At 35.7% G+C, this 22,162-nt stretch overlaps 1 protein-coding gene across 16 annotated transcripts in view; it reads left to right on the forward strand.

Moving 5' to 3' along the window:
- The window catches only part of LOC139137831 (kinesin-like protein KIF1A), a 668,091-nt gene that overhangs the window by 633,327 nt on the left and 12,602 nt on the right, over positions 1 to 22,162 (forward strand). For all 16 annotated transcript variants that reach the window (XM_070706099.1, XM_070706106.1, XM_070706100.1 and 13 more), the window contains one exon: positions 9,742 to 9,860. In XM_070706099.1, the coding sequence (XP_070562200.1) occupies positions 9,742 to 9,860 (119 nt within the window). The remainder of the gene's footprint in view (positions 1 to 9,741; positions 9,861 to 22,162) is intronic.

Here is a 22,162-nt window from a genome sequence, read left to right on the forward strand (position 1 = left end):
AAAAGTATACCCAAAAGTGGAAATTACATGTCAATACAGACAAGTCCAAAATAATGATTTTTAATAAGACAAATCAGCTACCACATAACAATATATTCATTTTTGAGGGAAGGGAACTAAATGTTGTGAATCAGTGTAATTACCTAGGAGTCAAGATAACACCAAATGGTAAATTTAGAACAGGCATAAATATATTAAAGAAAAAAGGTATGAAAGACTCTCTTTGCCCTGAAGGGAAAAATAGGCCCGGGTATCAACTTAAGCATTCCCCTACAACTCAGTTTATTCGACAAATTGATCAGACTGATTCTTACATATGGTAGTGATATATGGGCTGATGAAAGTAAATACAATATGTCTATTGAAGATGTGCACATAAGTTTTTGCCGGTTTATTTTAAAAATTCCAAGGCATACCCCTAAGATGGCAATATACAGTGAACTAGGGAGATACCCAATGGAAACTTTTGTACAAACTCAACTGATCAAATATTATAATAGAGTGCTAAATATCCAAAATCCACTGATAAAAGAAGCCGTCATAGTGAATAAAATTAACAAAAGTAACTGGTACATTAAAATTGAGTCACTGTTAACTACATAAAGGAAGAATCACAAATATTAAATTCTCACGACATCTGTACAACAGATAGTAAATTATCAATTATTAAAAACAAGTTGTGTAATATCTTTAAGTCCAAATGGAAAGAAGATATATTTTGTGACACCAAAAATAAAAAAGGAAACGGAAACAAGTTGAGAATATATAGAATATTCAAGAAGGATATAGCACTTGAAAAATACCTTATAGAAATAAAAAACCCACAGCTGAGAGACACATTAACAAAATTCAGGCTCAGTAACCGTAAACTCTACATAGAAACTGGAAGACAATCTAAATCCCCCATCAACAAAAGAATTTGCAAAAGATGTACACATAATCATATTGAAGATGAGATTCATTTCTTATTTATTTGTGAATACTATAAATCAGAACGAGATACATTATACAATACTATTCAATCAGTACACCCAGCATTCCAATCATTATCACATAACAGTCAACTAGAAATCATGATGAATAACAAGAAATTATACATTCCCATAGCAATGTTCATTAACAAGTGTCTACTTCTGAGAGATTAATAACAAACAACAACAATGACAAACAAATATTCTTTTCAGTTTGTGTTCCATTTATGTATGTACCTTTATTTATTTATTTATTTCTGATTTTGTCTTTTTTGGCTACTTATTTTATTGCTTTTTTGAAGTCTCTATGTATGATGATGTTTACCCTTTCCTTAGGGTAAAGTGTGTCAATAAAGCATAAAAAAATAATCCAATATATTCCGCATGGCAAACTGAAAAGGCATTATTCCTTTATATTTGTACACCCATATATATTGTACATTATAAGGGTTGAGGTATTGCACTTGGCCAGTCATTGACAAAACATATTGATGCATGGCTATTGCTTTTTTGAGCCATTTCATATATAGTCACAGGAAATGAAAAAATATTGTCATACTATTAGAACACACATTATAAGTTTGACATAATATAGCAAAAAGAGAAATTTGAGAAGTTACTATGAGTGCAAGGACAAAATATGCTTTACTATATTCAATCCAGCCAAGTAGCAAGATTTGGAACCGTACGCTACTGATTAGAAGTTGAAATTGTTACCATGTCATTGACTTACATGTAACACTTCTGTCATTCTTTACATCAGGTCTCATTCAGTTCAGTCCACCATAAACCAGTTGTATATAAAAAAACTAACTGCAGTAGCACTAGCTGGACCATATTGAACAAATCAAATTTCTAGACTGATAAGTGACATCAATAACACTTAAACCATAAATATCCATGAATTCTCAAAATACCACACACTCCAAACTGATATCACGACACCAAATTCAAGAGCACGAAAACAACCAACACTAGCCCATTAATATTGACAATCTCAATTCAGGATGCTCTGTCATCAATGATGACTAATCAGTTCGTGTTCTCTCTTAATTTAGAGATGTATTATGCGCTTTCGCAGTAAAGTTTTGACACGTTGACCCTTTGTTGCGCGTGTGTAGAGCAGGAAGTTGATCGTACCTATTATGTCAGAGGTCAGAGCTAGCTCCGATCGCGCGGATCGCGCTAAGTTTTCTGCCTGACTGTCTACACATGTGTACTCCTTCAGAAGCTTCTGCTGTATACGGTAAACTTGCCGAATCAGGTCCACAGTTACAATATATCAGCAATAAACGGTAAATATACCTCTTAACAGTGATCCCATGATAAATTTGTGGAACCAGCGCTTCATTTTTAACTTTCCTGGGAGCACGATGCAAGGCCTGCGTGGCAGGGCTGTGTGGGTTACCGGCGTTGAGGCCACATAACGTTGGTACCCTGTGACGCAGAGCCCGCTGCCCGGACTTGTATTTCATGTTTGCATGCACGGCAGTTGTATTTCTTTTGATGTTAAACTTCACCATTGTACCGTCGACTGTTTGTCCCTCGCCCTGCCTGTTGTTGTTGATCATTTTGAATATATTGCCATGGGGCTGTGTATCGCTTATAATTATAAATATGATGCTACATGGAGGTAGAAACTTCTTCCACCGTCGCCACGATGAACGTACGTTGATGCTCTGATGGACGACTGCACTCTAGTCTGCAGAGGTACGTCAAAGGTGATCGTCAAAAACCTAAGCTTCCGCAATGACCCTCGGTGACTAGGCTTCCATAACTGACATAGGTTTCTAAAACTATATTTAATTTCCCTTCCCCTCGGTCTTTTGCTACACACCAACGACGCCAAAGGAGTCTCGCCATAAAGAGGTTGGAAGGATCTGGACTAATGGAAGGAAACCAATTGAAGAGGAATTTTAGTCAGACGTACGACACCAGCATGATAATATTTGCCTAAATAAAATTTGCTTCTTGTGCATTAAAACGTTTGTCTCGTCAAGCTTATAGGCTGATTTTCAGGTTGTTTTGATTTTGCTCTTGTTTTTGGGAAAATTATTTCCTCCAAAAATCTAGTTTGAGGGTTTTCTTTCGGTTTTATTCTTATTTTCTTATCATCATTATATTTTTTGCACAGTGCAATGAAAGCATTTGTTCTTAGGTTAATATAATACTCATGTCAGCAGCATATCACTCATAGTTAGTTAGTCAACAGGACTGTCCATGCAGCTCTATAAAGTACTACAAAAACAAGACAGAGAAACATTTATTTACTGCAAGCGTATTTATTTGAAAATTATAATACTTAAATTGTTATACATGTTCATGGTGTTGTGAAATATAATAAAGATACTGCAATATGACTTAGTAGTGTATTTTTAGTGTCTTTTTTAAGGTGGTTGGAAAGGCTATTTTTGCACCAATTCTTTTCTCAGAGTTAATGTCAAGTTTCAAGTGTTAGAATCAAGATATTTAGTTCAAATTTTCAGGATAACTCCCTTAGTTAATATTTTCTCCAAAGAATAAAAATTGTATATTTGCAGCCATGATTTTGAAATATGACACCAGTAAATATTAAAATTTAATTTTTCATATTTTTTTTTACATATTTGAATTTAATAGTAATTGGATAGTATTAATATTACAAACTTAGTTATAAATATGTTGCCACTATTTATTGTAAGATTTGTACGGCAGGATTTGTTAATAAAATTTGTTTTTATGATTTTACATGGGTTTAAACATATATCAAAAAATTATTAAAAATTCTTTCAAATTTCAAAATGTGATTTTTCAAAAAGTACTTCAAATACAGGAAAATTGTGCGGTACAAATATTATCTGTAACCTTGTTAATAGGCTGTAAAAATTCCATGTCCATATCTCATTTCAAAGTTGGATTAAATTGGTATACAATTATATAGGAAAACTGTTATTCTGTCAAAAATGTTGAAAACAAGCCATATTTGCACCCCTCTTTTGAAGTCATAGAGCAGTTTTTTTGGTTAATCTCACTTTTGACACCTCTTTGACACTCAAAGAATCTAAAAATGCATTTACAATAGCAGTCACTCACTCTGAATGTAAGCACCGCCTTGTCAAACTTTCCTGGAAAACAGCAAATAATGACTTTCCCTTTTCAAACATTTTATTAAAAGCTAGGGGACCTCTACCATAGTTAATACACTAAGGACTCCCCAACTTCTTCCTATTTGGTCAGTTTTTCAGAAGTTTTAACAGGCTATAACTCTGCAATGCCTTTGTGCCCAAATGTCTATTTTTTTTTATTCCACAGAGAATGTTGACTACTTTTATATTTTAAGAGTTTTGTTGAAATTTATAACTGACGCTCTAGCCTTTACAACCCCCTTAATTCAGATCCTCAGTCATGAAAAGCAATACAGAATTACTGGAATTACAATACTGACTAAATTCAAGGTATCTCTTGTAGAAATACCCAAACTGCAGACCTTTAACCCTTTGCACCCTGGCCCCCTGGTGACTTATGACATCATGCGGACATTTCTGTCCGAGCCGGGGTCAAAGGGTTAAGATGCATCACCAAATTGACTAATCAAAGGCCCAGGTTACTTACCCATGTGACCCCATACATATATCATCTCAAAAATAAAAAGTTATTATAAATGCTTGGCAACCCTAACATCAAAATTCTTTGACTCTCTAGAACACAATTTGTTATTGTACTCTACAATATCTGATACATGCAACATTTATTTTAAAATGGGATCAAAATCCTAAATATTTATAATGGTGTATTTGCCCTCTTATCAATTAACATCAAACTCAGTTTAAGTTTGAACCCATCCAAAGTGCGGTACGTACCCACTGACTTGATTCAATTCGTATACTGCCACTTGACGTAGCCGGCCCTGCGTACAACGCTGTATGTTCCTGGCGTTACACGGATGGGAGGCCATATAGCGCCGGGAACACACACCATTACGGGAAGGCTCCATTAACTTAGGAATACCCTACTTCCCTAGAGGATCAATTTCACAGACCTGCCTTTCCTACAATGGCACTACAATAGCACCAGCTGGATTAGATAAACATAACAATGGAACATTCACACCTTGAGGATTAAAAGTCTTCTGTTTGTCACCCAAGTTGCTCAGGCAAGGACTCAGGTTTCAGGTACCATGCAAGTTAATGCAGTCTTCCCTAATGCCATTGTACGCAGGGCTACCACTTGACGCAGCTGAACACTTGGATGAAACTGTGGACAATCGAAGGCTGTATTTTTTTCACCAAAAGAATGCCTTCGCGGGCTGTTCTATAAGTCGCCATGCATAAGATCGTTATATTCTTGGTACGTATACAAAGCTAAAACGTCAGAATTTCCCAAAATAGAAGTAGGCCGCGATGCATATATAAGGAAATGTTGAGTGTCCCCGATGTCCCCCATGGCGCAATGGCCATAAAAGGCTGGCCTTTATTGTGTCCACCAATTGTTCATCGACAGTGTTGTTCACGTGAGATGAAAAAATCGCCCAAAAAGATACTGTACGATGGATTTGAATATAGCTGAATGAAATCATGGATATTCTGACAGAAACAACATGGCGGAAACCCTGAGAGGACCGCTGAAAGTGTTACATAAAATCTACCGGAAATCCGAACTTTCCACTCTCGCTGGTAGCCATGACGTTAACTACAAGTCCAAACTGTTTCTGCCTCCAAGCTTGACCTGAATATGTCTCTCCATCACCTTTACACAAGAGCCAAAAGCACCCGGTGCAGGACGCGTGCCCTGAGAAAAATCCATTTTTGTGTTGAACGAGTCGCTTATGCAAATGTGAATCTGGGCATGCGCAGTGCACCAAAATACATCTCTAAATTAAGAGAAAACACGAACTGCTAATTGTTTCTCATATTTTGCCTAATTTTCTTGAAATATTTCTCCTCAAAAGTCATCTGACAGAAGTCAAAATTTGTACTTTGGATGATGTCATGCTGTTTTTTGCTCACGTGTTCACACACGTGAGCATATGGTTTAGCCATGTCTGTGTGTGTGTGTGTGTGTGTGTCTGTGTGTGTGTGTGTGTGTGTGTGTGTGTGTGTGTGTGTGTGTCCGTGTGTCTGTATCCCCATTATCTCAAAAAACGGCTGAACGTATTTCAGTCAAATTTGGTAGACATCTTCAGAATTCAAATGGCTAGAACTGAAAAGGTTTTGGTGGGCGTGGCTTGCATATTAATGAAGTTATCACAGTTTTAATTTTTCTGATACATGGTAGTCTATGGGAAGCATGATGACCATGGTTTCTGGACATCTCGACCCCTAACCAACTCGACCCCAGTCAACTCAACCCGCTACCAACCTAACCCCAGTGTTCGCGCTAGCGCTCGCCACACTCGCAAAATGCAAATAAAACTCATTTTGCGAAAAATTTTTGAAAGTCATTAACCACGCTTGCGAATTGAATTTTTCGCCCCAAATTTGTTTGGACACATCGTCGGATCAATCACTCAACTACGATCGCCTCCGCACTATTACTTCCGGGGGTTTCTAGTCAATTGGACCCTATGCCGATTGGACCCAAGTCAATTGGACCCCGTGATTGATTGCAAGGTTTTACCAAATTATGCACTCATACAATCTATTCGAGCATCACTTTGATGGATTTAGCATACGTAGTTTTATGTTAACGTTTGGAGTTCGCTAGCAATTCACGAAGTCCTAGACGACCACCGTGTATAGGCCTTGGCTCACAAAGCTCGTCACCAAAATGTACCGTACATACTCACTGTTTAGCACTGCGGGCCGGGTTGGCGTCTCCGAGTACCAGCGCTGTCGAAGTGAATTTCATTGCACAATTACATTAAGACTAGAGACTGGAATAACAAACTATGCAATACAAGTCTCAGTCACAGTGTTTTTAATGCCGGTCAGTGATACCAGACGTTAGCTGACCAACAAAATGTGAAATGATACAACAATCTCTATCTCTGTAATTGGGTTCAATTGACTTGGGTCCAATCGGCGTTGGGTCCAATTGACCAGTTCCCCTTCCGGGTGCTGGAAACGACCCGAATACTCTGTTCACTAGAATAGGAATGTATATATTTTATAGGGGTGAGCAAATTCACTACCCTGAACTCACGGGCTAGCAGTTTTTACCGCTGGGCAAGTAATTTTTGGTACCTCTACTAGCCCGATAGGTAACGTATGAAATGTAGGAGACAGCTAGCTGAGGAGAGTTGCAAAGTCCATCGGGAGCAAACGACATTTAGAAACGCATTGCCTGCAGCAAAATGAACACAGAGACGGACGTTTCCGAGCCTACGCAACTGACATGAAATTTCTCATCCAAGTTCGAGAACGTATGCAATTCTGGGATGAAAAGATGAATTTCTAGGAAATTGCAGCTTGAATTTAATCTCGGAAAAAAAGGCAAATACGATTTGGCGTCAAGCTCGGTAAAATTCAACTTAGGTGGGTCTACAGTACAGCATGGAGAGTACAGTATACACTGTAATTAGGCCGTAGCATGCAGCACGCAAAAACACAGACCTTTCAAATATAAAAATAAATGATATAGCAATGAAATATGTTGTAGTCATGAGTGAAATGCCTAAAATAAAAGAGTCATTCATTTGGATCGTGCTGTGACACATGAAATCTCTCTTGTCAATAATCATCCATCGCATCACGACGTTGAGACAACCGAACTGGCATACAGCTATGGCGGATATGACATCAAAAATGGACTCTTCTATTAGGGAAGAGTGACCGAGGATTAAAAATTCCACTAATAAGTTTAAGGTTTACTTGCAGTTCCATCACTTGAACTTCCATTCTCCATTACTTGGTTCTTTTCTATTGCTTTCTTTCATCAGTAAGGTAATCTTATCAAACGTAATGGGTTTGTAAACGTCCGTGATATTTGCGAACCCCTTTCAACAAATAGTGCGCTCATCGTGACCGTCCATGCTTTTGAATACAACACATGCATATGGGAGTCAACCACCATCGTGGCACCGGACTCCTCGATCGCATGACATGCTACTTTGTGTGTGCTTTGTTGTTGTTGCTGTTGTAATTTCATTTATTTCTGCAATTATTACATGGGTATCAAGGAGCAGAATGCTTCCAATGCATAGGGTTATTGTGCTCACAGAGAAATTCACGTGGAGCTCCCGTGGTTGTAGGAAAGCACAAAAGCATAGTATTGTTATCAGATCAGGTATGCTGCCTTCGCTATCTGATATCAAAAGATTTGTGCTGAACGATAGCAAAAGTAACGGTTACTTGCCGATCATTTCGCTTCAGAACTTACACAAACTTGGCTAGACACAACCATTCTACAATATTCAAGTAAAACTCTAAATTTATTTTGTAGATCCAAAGCGCCCTCAGTGGTAGACATTGCTTTTTTACCAATCGCAAGCCTGTTCACTAGAGACAAGCTAAAAAAAATACTTAAAAAAAAGAAAATCACTATGTATATGTCAATACTATATCACAGTGTCATAACGTACTATATCTGACAGAAATATAAAAATGTAATACAGCTAATATCTTATAATCTACAAAATACCAAGACTAACTTTACATTGACTTTCATAACTTTTATTGCTATCTCAGTTTAACAAGGAAGTCATCTTCTACATGGCCATTTCACCTATATTGAAAGTTCCCTGAACATTGAGTACTATAAACTTTCCATTTTCCGGTTTTCTGTAATAAGAACAAAATTTTGATCCAGAACATAAATTGTCATGTTTCTATATGAGATAAATACAAATTTAACAGATTGTCGAACTTTCATGAGACTGAATTCTTGGCAGAAATTTGACGAAAAAGCCAAAAATTGTCATTTTTCATTATTAAAAAATTCATCACTTTTGATTGAATGAATCAAGCTCCTTCAACCTTTTATTTTTCACCTTCGTACCATACCACTTTACTGTCAAAAGTAGAAAAAAATGCCTTGGCCACCCAACTATAAACAAAATCGGTTCCAACACTTTTATCTAATGTTCTTGTCATTCTGTCAACCAATCACAGTAATGCACGTGAGCATATTCAGTTCATATCTGGTTGTTTAAATGATGGTGAAATCTTCATTATATTATGCAAACTTTAAGGCTGTAGTTTTCTCATTTCTTGTTCAAAACACAATACTTCCTCTAACAGTACTTGTCTTACATCTTTGACATTCAACAACTTGACAGAGATATCCTCATGAAAATACATAATCATAACCTTTATATTTGGCACTAGAAATTGGAATTTGTGAATTTTCTCAACACAAGTTCATTACCCTTTTATGTACAAACCCAGTCAGCTGTCAACTATGATTTTACATAAGGGAATGTATACATGAAGATGCAGATCAGTAAATGTATCAGTCTTAGCTATTTCAGTTTTCAGTGATTGTATTATTGTACAGGGGGAAACGATATCTACTTCAGGTTGTTTATATGTACTGTACCTTTATGTGGCAACATCAGTATGCTGAACAATTAAATCGGATTCGGGAAAAGTGTTTTTGTTATAGATGGTAAGCAACTAAATGCTACCAGGATTCCCCATTTATTTTACTGGGGTTCCCTTGGTATATCAGTGCAATAAGATTAAGGTTCAGTAGAATTTTTAAAAGGGTTGTCAAATCATGTACCAATGTTCCATAACCCCACAAAACCACTGATGCATATGAAATTAAAGGAGACTAAGTAATTTGCTATTAGAGATTAATTTGGATATTTGTATAACTTTCCTTTACGTTGGTGGTATGACTTTCTTTACAGACTCCAAACACCTTCTCAGTGTGTACAAAGTTCCGTGGCTTCCTCCTGCAGACAAGTAGTGATAAGGAAGTTCATGATTGGCTATATGCATTCAATCCACTACTTGCTGGTTCTATCAGGTAAGCAATTAGAATGCCTTCCAAAGTCGAGGTAAATTAATTTCTGACTTGGAACACAGGCTCCTTTGATCACTAAGCATTGAGCTCTGTCTCTTTTGCCAGTTGTTAAAAATATTACACATAAACCTTAATAACAATTGAGTGTCAGCATACCTTGCCTTTGCAAGTCTACCCGTACAATTTATGTCAGCTTGGGGCAAGCTTGGCTCAAGGTTCATGTCAAACTTTGCAACCAAGGTTGGAGATGAAAAAGGCTTTAAACTCTGTTCAAGCTTGTGGCAACTTTTTAGCTCCGCTGTCAGTGATGCGGAGCTTATCAAATAGGTTGATTGTTCGTCGTCGTCCGCCGTCGTCGTCCGCCGTCAACCATTGCCTTCTCCTCTGAAACTGCAAGTCCATTTGCTTTGAAATTTTATATGTAGTTCACTTGGGGTGACCTCACTTAAGTTTGTTCAAATCATGGTGAAATTTACATATTTGTATTTTTTTGGCTTTTTTGGGTGTTTTTGGTAAAAAATATTCTTCTCTGAAACCGCTTGTCCGATTGCTTTGAAATTGGATGTGCAGTTTACTTAGGGTGACTTGGTCAGATTGTTCAAATCGTGGTGAAATTTGCATAGTTGTATTTTTAAGGCAATTTTTATCATTTTTGGTAAAAAAATCTTTAAAAATCTTCTTCTTCAAAACTACCAGTCAGATAGCTTTGATATTTAGTACATATGTCCCTAGGGATGATCTATTTCAGATTTGTTCAAATTGTGCAGAAATATGCAAATTTGCATTTTTAAGGCAATTTTTACCATTTTTAGTCCCCACGGACACCGTCCGGGGGGACTTATAGGTTTGGTCATGTCCGTGCGTCCGTCCGTGCGTCCGTGCGTCCGTCCGTCCGTCCGTGCGTGCGTCCGTCCGTTCACGCAGATATCTCAGAGACGCCTGGAGCGATTTCGTTCAAACTTGGTACAAGGATAGTACCATACCTCATACAGATGCACGTCGATTTGTTTCACAATGCGATCAAATTTGGCCGTGGTAGAGGACTTTTTAGTTTTCACCTCCATAGACTCCCATGTATAAGGCAGACCATAGACTCCCATGTATAAGGCAGACCATAGACTCCCATGTATAAGGCAGACCATAGACTCCCATGTATAAGGCAGACCATAGACTCCCATGTATAAGGCAGTCCATAGACTCCCATGTATAAGGCAGACCATAGACTCCCATGTATAAGGCAGACCATAGACTCCCATGTATAAGGCAGTCCATAGACTCCCATGTATAAGGAAGTCCATAGACTCCCATGTATAAGGCAGTACATAGGCTCCCAAGATAAATAAAAATTTAGTTTCTCATCGTATTCATATTGCAAAAAGGATGCAGTGACACAGTTTTTAGTCCCCACAGATAAAGTCCAGGGGGCTCATAGATTGGGTCATGTCAGTCTGTGAGTCCATCCGTTCACGCAGATATCTCAGACACTTTGACAAAATGTCATGTGACCTTGGTGACCTTTGACCTCGAATATACATATTTGTCCATAACTCAGTAACCACAAGTGGTAAACCTTTCATATATGGTATGATGGGACACCCTATGACGCCACATATTGTACCTCATTAATTATGTGCATATCTAATTTTGAGCGAGCCAATAGAGCTAGAGGTCTGATTTTTGGTATATATGGATAACTTAGCAGTACAATTTTTTTGACAAAATGTCACGTGACCTTGGTGACCTTTAACCTCAAATATACATATTTGTCCATAACTCAGTAATCACTAATGCTACACCCTTCATATTTGGTATGATGGGACACCTTATGACGCCACATATTGTACCTCATTAATTATGTGCATATCTAATTTTGAGCAAGCCAATAGAGCCAGAGGTCTGATTTTTGGTATGTAGGGATAACTTAGCAATACAATTTTTTTGACAAAATGTCACGTGACCTCGGTGACCTTTGACCTCAAATATACATATTTGTGCATAACTCAGTAACCACAAGTGCTACACTCTTCATATTTGGTATGATGGGACACCTTATGACGCCACATAATGTAACTCATTAATTATGCACATATCTAATTTTGAGTGAGCGAATAGAGCTAGAGGTCTGATTTTTGGTATATAGGGATAACTTAGCAATACAATTTTTTTGACAAAATGTCACGTGACCTTGGTGACCCTTGACCTCAAATATACATATTTGTCCATAACTCAGTAACCACAAGTGCTACACCCTTCATATATGGTATGATGGGACACCTTATGACGCCACATATTGTTCCTCATTAATTATGTGCATATCTAATTTTGAGCGAGCCAATAGAGCTAGAGGTCTGATTTTTGGTATGTAGGGATAACTTAGCAATACAATTTTTTTGACAAAATGTCACGTGACCTCGGTGACCTTTGACCCAAATATACACATTTGTCCATAACTCAGGAACCACAAGTGCTACACCCTTCATATATGGTATGATGGGACACCTTATGACGCCACATATTGTACCTCATTCATTATGTGCATATCTAATTTTGAACAAGCCAATAGAGGTAAATGTATGATTTTTAGTATATAGGGATAGACTATAGGATAGAAATTTTTTGACAAAATGTCATGTGACCTCGATAACCTTTTACCTAAAATACACGATTATGTCAATAAATAAGTAACCACAAGTGCTATGTCCTTTATATTTAGTAGGATGGGAGACCTTATGACAACACATGCTTTACCTCGTTAATTATGCCCATATATAATTGTGGGCAAGCCAATAGAGCTAGAGGTCTGAATTTTGGCATATATGGATTAATTAGCAATACAATGGTTTTTTTTCAAAATGTCACGTGACCTTGATGACCTTTGACCTTGAATATGCATATATATGCATAACTCAGTAATCACAAGTTCTTTACGCTTCAATTTTGATAGGATAATAGACCTTAAGATGTCACATCTTGTACCTCATTTATTATGCACATATGTATTTCTTGGCTGGCCAATACAGCTAGAGGTTTGATCTTTTTTCCCGATTTAGAACCTAACTTAGACATGCCTCTTGTTTCAAATTGGGAACAATGACATAGACCTATGTGTCCATAGATCTGAACATATACACTTTAGTGATACTTCTTAATGACCTCATTTCCCTGCCCCCTCAAGACTAATACTCCTATTATATATATATATTATATATATATATATACATATATATAATATATATATATATATATATATATATATATATTATATATATATATATATATATATATATATATATATATATATATATAAATTTAAATATCTATCTATATATGAGGTCAATATTACAGGTTCATAAATATTTTACTTTTTTTTTCTTTCTTTCATGGCTGAGTTTAAAACATGTATAATATATATATATATGTATAGGATAAAACCCGAGTACGAGGGCTCTTCTGGTATATGAAGTCCAACCCAACGATAAAATGTCGAGGCCGCAGGCCGAGACATTTTATCGTAGGGTTGACTTTATATACCAGAAGAGCCCGAGTATGAGGGTTTTATCCGACTTAAAAACTATTGCCCCTAACTGATATATTTTCGTTTTCAATGTGTTTACGTCAACCGTCCCCTTTGTCAATGTAACATGTTTAGGATATGAATTAAAACTTTTATTTGTGAAATAGCCTTCCAATGTAATGGAACATCCTATAAATGCCCTAGGGCACATTATATAAATGCCCTAGGGCACAGCAGATTTTGTGTTGCAGCTGGTTTCCGCTGTGTTACCAAATTTGAATATTAAAACATACCAGATGTCTACAGAATATGACATGTTCACTTTTGATTGGACAGTACTTTACTACGTCGCTGTCATTCGTTTCTGGAATTTGGTGACCAAGGCTTTACGAGTAAATAAAACACCCTGAATTGAGCACTCTGATTGGTCAATCAACAGTAGATAGTTTTTAAATATATATATATATATATATATATATATATATATATATATATATATATATATATATATATATATATATATATATATATATATATATATCAGTGTTCGCGGTGACTTTTTTGTCTTCTCGTACGGCATACGCATTAGTCTGCTAAAATTGCGTAATGGCTGGATTTGAGTGCGTGATTTCACTTCCGCACTCGATTGATGAATAAACTGACTGCAAAATACAATGTGCCGTTGAATAAACCTACACTACATATTTGAATTGTACGATGTAACATTATTTTTAATGAAAACAGTTTAAAGAACAACTTGAACAATGTTAAAACGTAACAGCGAAGGGTATACATGCGACCGTCAAAACACATCAGGCAACCCAAAAGTTAGAGTTATGGCAGCTGATCCAGACACTTCTGTGGTGTTCAAAATTTATCAGGATTCCGACGAGCTCTACCGATGAATCATTTTTTTCACGGACTCGTAGAGCAAAGTTGAAAGAAAACAGATTTGTCTGCTTCGACGCCATGCTGCATGTGTGCTTGATCAAAATTTGGGAACAGCGAGACGCGATGATCGTGCACGGTTGGCATTTATATAATTTGTCGCAACATTTCTGTCAATCACTCACTTTGTGTCATAAGTTTCAGAAACTATCGCTCGCTTGAAAATTAGCAACGTAATTCATAGGCACATTTTACATGATAACGTGCCTAACATGATAACGTGTGAACTACGATGCCGATTTTTTAGACAACGGCCAGAGAATCCGAAACTTTCCACACAAAATGAGTGATAACAGAAATGTGTTGCAACAAATTTCGTCTGGTTGTTGTCTAAGCTCAGTCGTGGGGAATGCTTTCGGTGTTATCCTTTGCGTATAGAAAACACATAACAATGAAATAAATGCGTAGAGAGTCAATTTCAATGCGTAAGTACGCATGATTTTTGCGTAAACGCGAACTCTGTATATATATATATATATATATATATATATATATATATATATATATATATATATATATATATATATATATATATATATATATATATATATATATATATATATAATATATATATATATATATATATATATATATATATATAAATTTAAATATCTATCAATATATGAGGTCAATATATTACAGGTTCATAAATATTTTACTTTTTTTTATTCATTTTTTCATGTCTGAGTTTAAAACATGTATATATTTTCCCAATTCACAAAATGATGCCTTATCTGTTCTTGAAAAGATGCTTATAAGGTCTTGTGTGCCTCTGAATGCGTTTTCACAAATGTTTAGTTTGCTGAAAAAATCATGTCTTATGTCCGTGTAACTTTTGCAATGAAAAAAGAAATGGATCTCATCTTCTACTTGTTTGTTTTCTCAAATTGGGCATGCTCTGTCTATAACATCAAGGTTCTATATCTACCTGTTTCTATGTGTAATATGTGTGCACTAATACATAACTTACACAGGGCTGATCTGTGATCTAGGTTTTTTATGACACGAAGGTAGTTTTCGAGAGAAATCTTTTCTCAACTCTCTGCATGGGCAAAGTTTATTTTTATGGTGCCTTTGTCCGGTATCATCATTCATCAATTCAAATGCACATTTTTCAAATAACTGTTTAACTTTTACATTGAAATCAGTTTTAAAATGTTTATCATTTTCCATTTTTAACTCACATTTGGTATACCAATGGGAGGAAATTGTATAAGCTGAATCAGTTCATTTGCATGCCATTTGCATGTCTGTATGTCTGTATGTATGTATGTACGTATGTATGTATGTATGTATGTATGTATGTATGTATGTATGTATGTATGTATGTCTGTATGTATGTATGTATGCATGCATGTATGTATGTATGTATGTCCGTCCACGTCAAAAACAGCTAAACCGCAGCACCTACTGTATTAGTATTTGGTGTGCAGGTGCACCTAGGGGTGGAGATGTGAATTTGTTCAAATAAAAATGTCAGTGCCAAAAATATGCAAATGAGGGGAAAAAAGGAAAAACCGTGCAAATTGCTAAAACTGTGTAAACGTTGGTCAGATTGGGTTGAAACTTGGTGTGCAGGTTCCTTTAGGCATTCTAAAGTAGGTGTTTAAAATTTGTGATGAAATTTGCATGTTTCTATTTTTAGGGTAATTTTTCAGTTTTTAGTCATAAAATGTTTTTCTCTGAAACCACTCATCTGATTGCTCTGAAATTTGGTATACATGTTCCTCAGGATGACCTCAGTCAAGTGTATACAAATTGTATTGAAATTTTAATATTTGTAATTTTGGGGCAATTTTCCAAATTTTTGGTCAAAATTTTTTTTATTGAAAAATTTCTAATCTGATAGCTTTGATATTTGGTATACAGGTTCCTAAGGTTGATCAAAATCAGTTTAATGAATATCGTGAAGATATCTTAAATTTTGTATTCTTGCTGAATTTTTTGGTTACTTTTCTCATTTTAAGTAAAATTTCTTCTTCTCTGAAATCGCTAGCCCAATTGCTCTCAAATTTGAATTGGATGTTTGCAATGGTGGTACCCTTTCTAATTGTTGAAATTACGACAAAATTGGAAATATTACTGTTTTGGGGCAACTTTTGTCATTTTTGGTCAAAAAATCTGAAAAGATATATTGTTTTTAAAGCCCCTGGACAGACAGCTTTTATATTTGGTGTACTGATGTCCAGAGATGACATTAGTTAGATATGTGGAAATTGTCCTGAAATATACAAATTTGTATTTTTAAGACAATTTTGTCATTTTTGGTCAAGAAAACTTGTTCTCAAAATTACTTGTCTGATAGCTTTGTAATTTGGTACAAAAGTCCCGAGGGATGTTATTAGATAAATTTTCTGCTCAAAGTGTTGGGAAACCCCCAAATTTGTATATTTTAGGTAATTTTCTTTTGTGACCTTAAATGACCTACACCAACTCAGGATATGTTGTGAGAAAGAGAGTTTTGAAGGCTGTGAACATAATTTTGTCATATTTAATATCAATTTGTAGTAAAATTTGATCCAGAAAACAAAGCTGTGGTAAATTTTTTCATTGTGAACCAATTTTTGCAACTTTTGCATGTAAGACACACAAGAACTGATGAGAAATTTGGATCCAGGATAATTCCAGATGTCGTAATCCCCCCACAGTGGAAGGCATTTCACTATCTGTAACTGATTTAAGTACTGTTTACATTAGAATGACAGCACTCATACCATTAATTAAAACATCCCCAAGGTTGTAAATACATTTCCTGCCAGCTGGTCTTATGTAAGGGGTGGAACATTTGATATTCAGGAGAGGGTAGGGAATAGAAGATTGTTGAGGTAGCATTACTTTTTACCAGATCCCTTATACATTTTCCCACTCTTTATTTTTTCCCCACTCTCCCACCTTTTCTTTTTGTCAAGCTTCTCTGGCTAATTTTTTTATTGACATTTGCTTATGTATGTAGGATCTGCTTGTCCCATTGCTATAGAAGTTGATATGCATGTTCCTAAAGATGACCTCCAGTACCTAAGTTGCAGACCTTATTTGCTTTTTTTGCTCACGTGTTGACACACGTGGGCATATGTCGCAGCGATGTCTGTCTGTCTGTGTGTCTGTGTGTCTGTCTTTCTGTCTGTCTGTCTGTGTACTCAATATCTCAAAAACGGCTCATCAGATCAAAATCAAATCTGGTGCATAGATTTAGTTTGCAAATGGCAAGAATTGATTAGTTTTTGGTGGGTGTGGCTTGCTTACTTTTTGCTCATTTGCATAATTAATGATTTTAGAAAAACTGATATATATTGACAACGACTGCACACAATTTGATGAGATTCGCTACAAATGTTGATCATACCAAGATATATCAGCTTTGAAAGATATTAAGGGGTGACCTGAAAGATAATTACTAATTTGCATGTTTAATAAAATTTCCTAATTAGGAGTATATATCTGGATTTACTCGATCAAAATTGACAAAACTTGGTATGCATATTGAAGATACTATGATTTAACGTTATTGAAAGTCATTAAGCATTTTACTTCATCCAATTCCTAATTTGCATATTTAATGACCTTTTGAAATTAAGGCTATATATTTGAAGTTACTTGACCAAAATTGATGAAACTTGCTTTGTACATTAAAGATACTATGATAGAATATGATTAAATGTCATTAAGCATTTTTACATCAGCCAATTCCTAATTTGCATATTTTATGAACTTTCCTAATTAAGGGTATTTATCTGAATTGACGAGACCAAAGTTTATGAAACTGGCTATGTACATTAAAGATACTATAATAGAACATTATTGACAGTCATTAAGCATTTGAAGTTTAGCAAATTCCTTATTTGCATATTTAATTAACTTTCATAATCAGGGATATTTTTCTGTATTGACAAGACCAAAGTTGACGAAACTTGCTATGTACATTAAAGATACTATGATACGACATTATTGAAAGTCATTAAGCATTTTTACTTCATCCAGCTCCTAATTTGCATATTTAATGAATTTTTGAAATTAGGGATATATATTTGAATTTACATGACCAAAATTGATGAAACTTGCTATGTACATTAAAGATACTATTACGTAGGCCAACTTTATTGAAAGGCATTAAGCATTTTTGCTTCAGCCAATTCGTAATTTGTGTATTTAATGAACTTTCCTAATTAGGGATATATAGTTGGATTTATTTGATCAAAATTGGTATAACATGCTATGTACATTGATGATTATACCAGGTTATATCAATATTGGAAGTCATTTTGCATTTTAGTTTTCATGTCAGCTAATTTATAGTTTGAATATCTAATGAGCTTTCAAAGTTTGGAATATATAGTTTGAAGGACTTGACCAAAGGCAATTACACTTGCTATATAAAGTGGTGATACAATGACAGCAGTCAAAGAAATTAATATTTTTTTCAGCTAATTACATATTTCAATACCTAATGACCTATAGAGTTAATCTGTGGTGAATTATGTTCATTATGTTGATCATAATACTTTCATGAAGTTGCAAACATGTGGCAAAGGTTCAAATTTACACATAACTGCAATATATAATGAAACACGTGAGCATTTACAGTTCATATCTGGTTCATTCTTGTTTTTCTGGTTTAAATATTTCTTGAATATACCAATTCAAACCGAATGTGAGCACACTGTCCTTGACGGTATTTTTACATTGATGCAAGTCCAATATTTACGAGCCGCAATGATTGTTTAATACCTGACACCCGATTATCTGTATGTGCATTGTCCAGTTGACAGCCCAGATCATATGCCTCAAGAGTCAGTGTTGTATATGCTTTCTTACTTATTTTTAACCAATATTTGACCATTTGTTTTATACTTGAAACAATTAGAGGACATCTACCCAGTTCCATTACGCATACTATGTTGGATGCTTTGTTATTCACTTTATGTATGTGCTTGCAGAATTTAATGTGTTTAATGTGCAACTTTTGCATTGTGTTTGGTAAGTTGGTGAGTATGGTTTTCACATTGTGCATATGTCCGCAGTCCATACTTCTGTACAGTATAGCAGAATAGGTTTTATTATGGCATCAAACATCATTCTGTAAATGGACCTTAATTGGAATATTTGATTCTGCAAACAGTAACTGTCTCAATTTAAAACATGCCTTCATAGCGAGAGATGTTTTCAAATCAATTTGTGCTCTATTTATTTTTTCCTGTAACATTTAACTTTATGCCAAGGTAAGTATATGTTGACTCATTTCCCAACTCATTACCATGTATAGAAAATTTAAATTTGGTGAAAATTTTCCCTGATTTGTTGAAAACTATGATTTTTGATTTGAGAATGTTTATGCCTAAATGCCATTTTTCAGAATAATGCCCTTATGAATTTATAGCATTCCATAGCCCCATAGGTGTCTCAGATAGTAGAAGCAAGTCATCTGCATAAAGTAGACATGATAGAGTACCGGTACTTCGTAATAAAGTTGGAGGGTCATTGCTTACACAGTTAAGCGAATCTTTTATGTCATTAATGTATAGATTAACAAGTCATTGACAATGACATAGTCCGCACTTGTAATAGGAGTATTAGTCTTGATGGGGCAGGGAAATGAGATCATTGAGAAGTATCACTGAAGTGTATATGTTGAGATCTATGGGCACATTGGTCTATGTCGTTGTTCCCAATTTGAAATACATGAGGCATGCCTAAGTTATGGTTCTAAATCGGGGAAAAAGATCAGACCTCTAGCTGTTTTGGCAAGCCAAGAAATAGATATACGCATAATAAATGAGGTACAAGATGTGACATCTTAAGGTCTAATATCCTATCAAAATTGAAGGGTATAGAACTTGTGGTTACTGTGTTATGCATATATATGTATAACAAGGTCAAAGGTCATCGAGGTCACATGATATTTTGGGGAAAAAAATTGTATTGCTAATAAATCCCTATATGCCAAAAATCAGACTTCTAGCTCTATTCGCTTGCCCAGAATTAGATATGTGCATAATTAATGAGGTAAAGCGTGTGTCGTCATAAGGTCTCCAATCCTACTAAATATAAAGGACATAGCACTTGTGGTTACTTATTTATTGACATAAACATATATTTTACGTAAAAGGTCATTGAGGTCACGTGACATTTGGTCAAAAATTTTCGATCCTATAGTTATCCCTATATACCAAAATCAGACAGCTAGCTCTATTGGCTTGCTCAGAATTAGATGTGCACATAATTAATGAGGTACAGTATTTGGCATCAAAAGGTCTCCCATCATACCAAATATGAAGGGTGTAGCACTTGTGGTTACTGAGTTATGGACAAATATGTATCTTTGAGGTCAAAGGTCATTGAGGTCACGTGACACTTTGTCAAAAAAATTGTATTGCTAAGTTATCCCCATATACCAAAAATCAGACCTCTAGCTCTATTTGCTTGCTCAAAATTAGATATAATCGCAATCATACCAATCCATAATCCAATAACACTAGGTCAAAATTTGTAAGACAATAGTTGTAAACATAGACACAAAACAGCACAGAACAGACAGTAAATAGACGGTACACAAACAAAGTCATATTCATGAAAGAAAGATATATGGACCTCTGGCCAGAAGACCAAGAAGTGATGTCAGGTGTTTTGAAAATAGTAAGCGCATCCTGCCCCACATGTGGCACCCGCCATATATCAATCTGTAAGTCAGATAGGTAGTGGTCACTAACTAAGGCCCCATGTCACCGATGCCATCAGTGATCATTTGTCGAAGAGAGATATCGTATTTATCAACCAGCTTGCGATACCTGCCAAAAAAAGCGTTTGAATGTAGAGACAAGTCTTGCTCTGGTGTAACCTTGATTTAACAGTTTGAAAGAGAGATGGCCATGTCTCTCTACAAAATCACCATATGAACTGCATGCTCTTGCATATCGAATAAGCTGGGAAATGTATACCCCATAAGCAGGTGAGAGTGGAATATTACTGATGAGGTGTGGAAAATTAATTATACAAGTTGAAATCATCTCTCTTGTCATATAGCCTAGTAGAAAGGTGACCATTAGAGTCAAATTCAAGTAAAATGTCCAGATATGAAGCAGAAGAGGCCGTTTCTGTAGTCTCTTTAATCTCCAATTCTGGAGGATAAATCATAGCGAGATATTTACTGAATTCAGAGTTATTCAATGAAATAACATCGTCTATGTATCTAAATGTAAGGTTGAAAGTACGAGCTACAGAGACCTTTTTCTGCTTGATAAGGTTCTGGATAAATTCTGCCTCGTATGAGAACAGAAATAAGTCGGCAAGTAAGGGAGCACAGTTAGTGCCCATGGGAATTCCTATACACTGTTGGAAAATGTGTCCTCCAAATTCAACAAATATGTTGTCAATGAGGAAATCAAGCATACTGATAATGTCTTTCTCGGTATAAAACACTTTAGCGTTAGTTGCATTTTTAACAAAATATGTAGAATTATACCCTAATACCACATATTTGTAACATATGTGCATAATTAATGCGGTACAATATGTGGCGTCATAAGGTCTCCCATCATACTATATATGAAGGGTGTAGCACTTGTGGTTACTGAGTTATGGACAAATATGTATATTTGAGGTCAAAGGTCACCGAGGTCACGTGACATTTTGTCAAAATGTCTGAGATATCTGCGTGAACGGTTGGACGAATGGATGGATGAACGGACAGACATGACCCCATCTATAAGCCCCCTGGACTTCATCCGTGGGGACTAACAACTGTGTCACTGCATCCTTTTTGCAATATGAATACGATGAGAAACTACATTTTTTAGCTCCCATATAATATGCATATGTATATATGCAAATGGGAGGTATTCATATAAGG

Source organism: Ptychodera flava, chromosome 7 (genome assembly GCF_041260155.1).
Source record: "Ptychodera flava strain L36383 chromosome 7, AS_Pfla_20210202, whole genome shotgun sequence".
NCBI lineage: Eukaryota > Metazoa > Hemichordata > Enteropneusta > Ptychoderidae > Ptychodera > Ptychodera flava.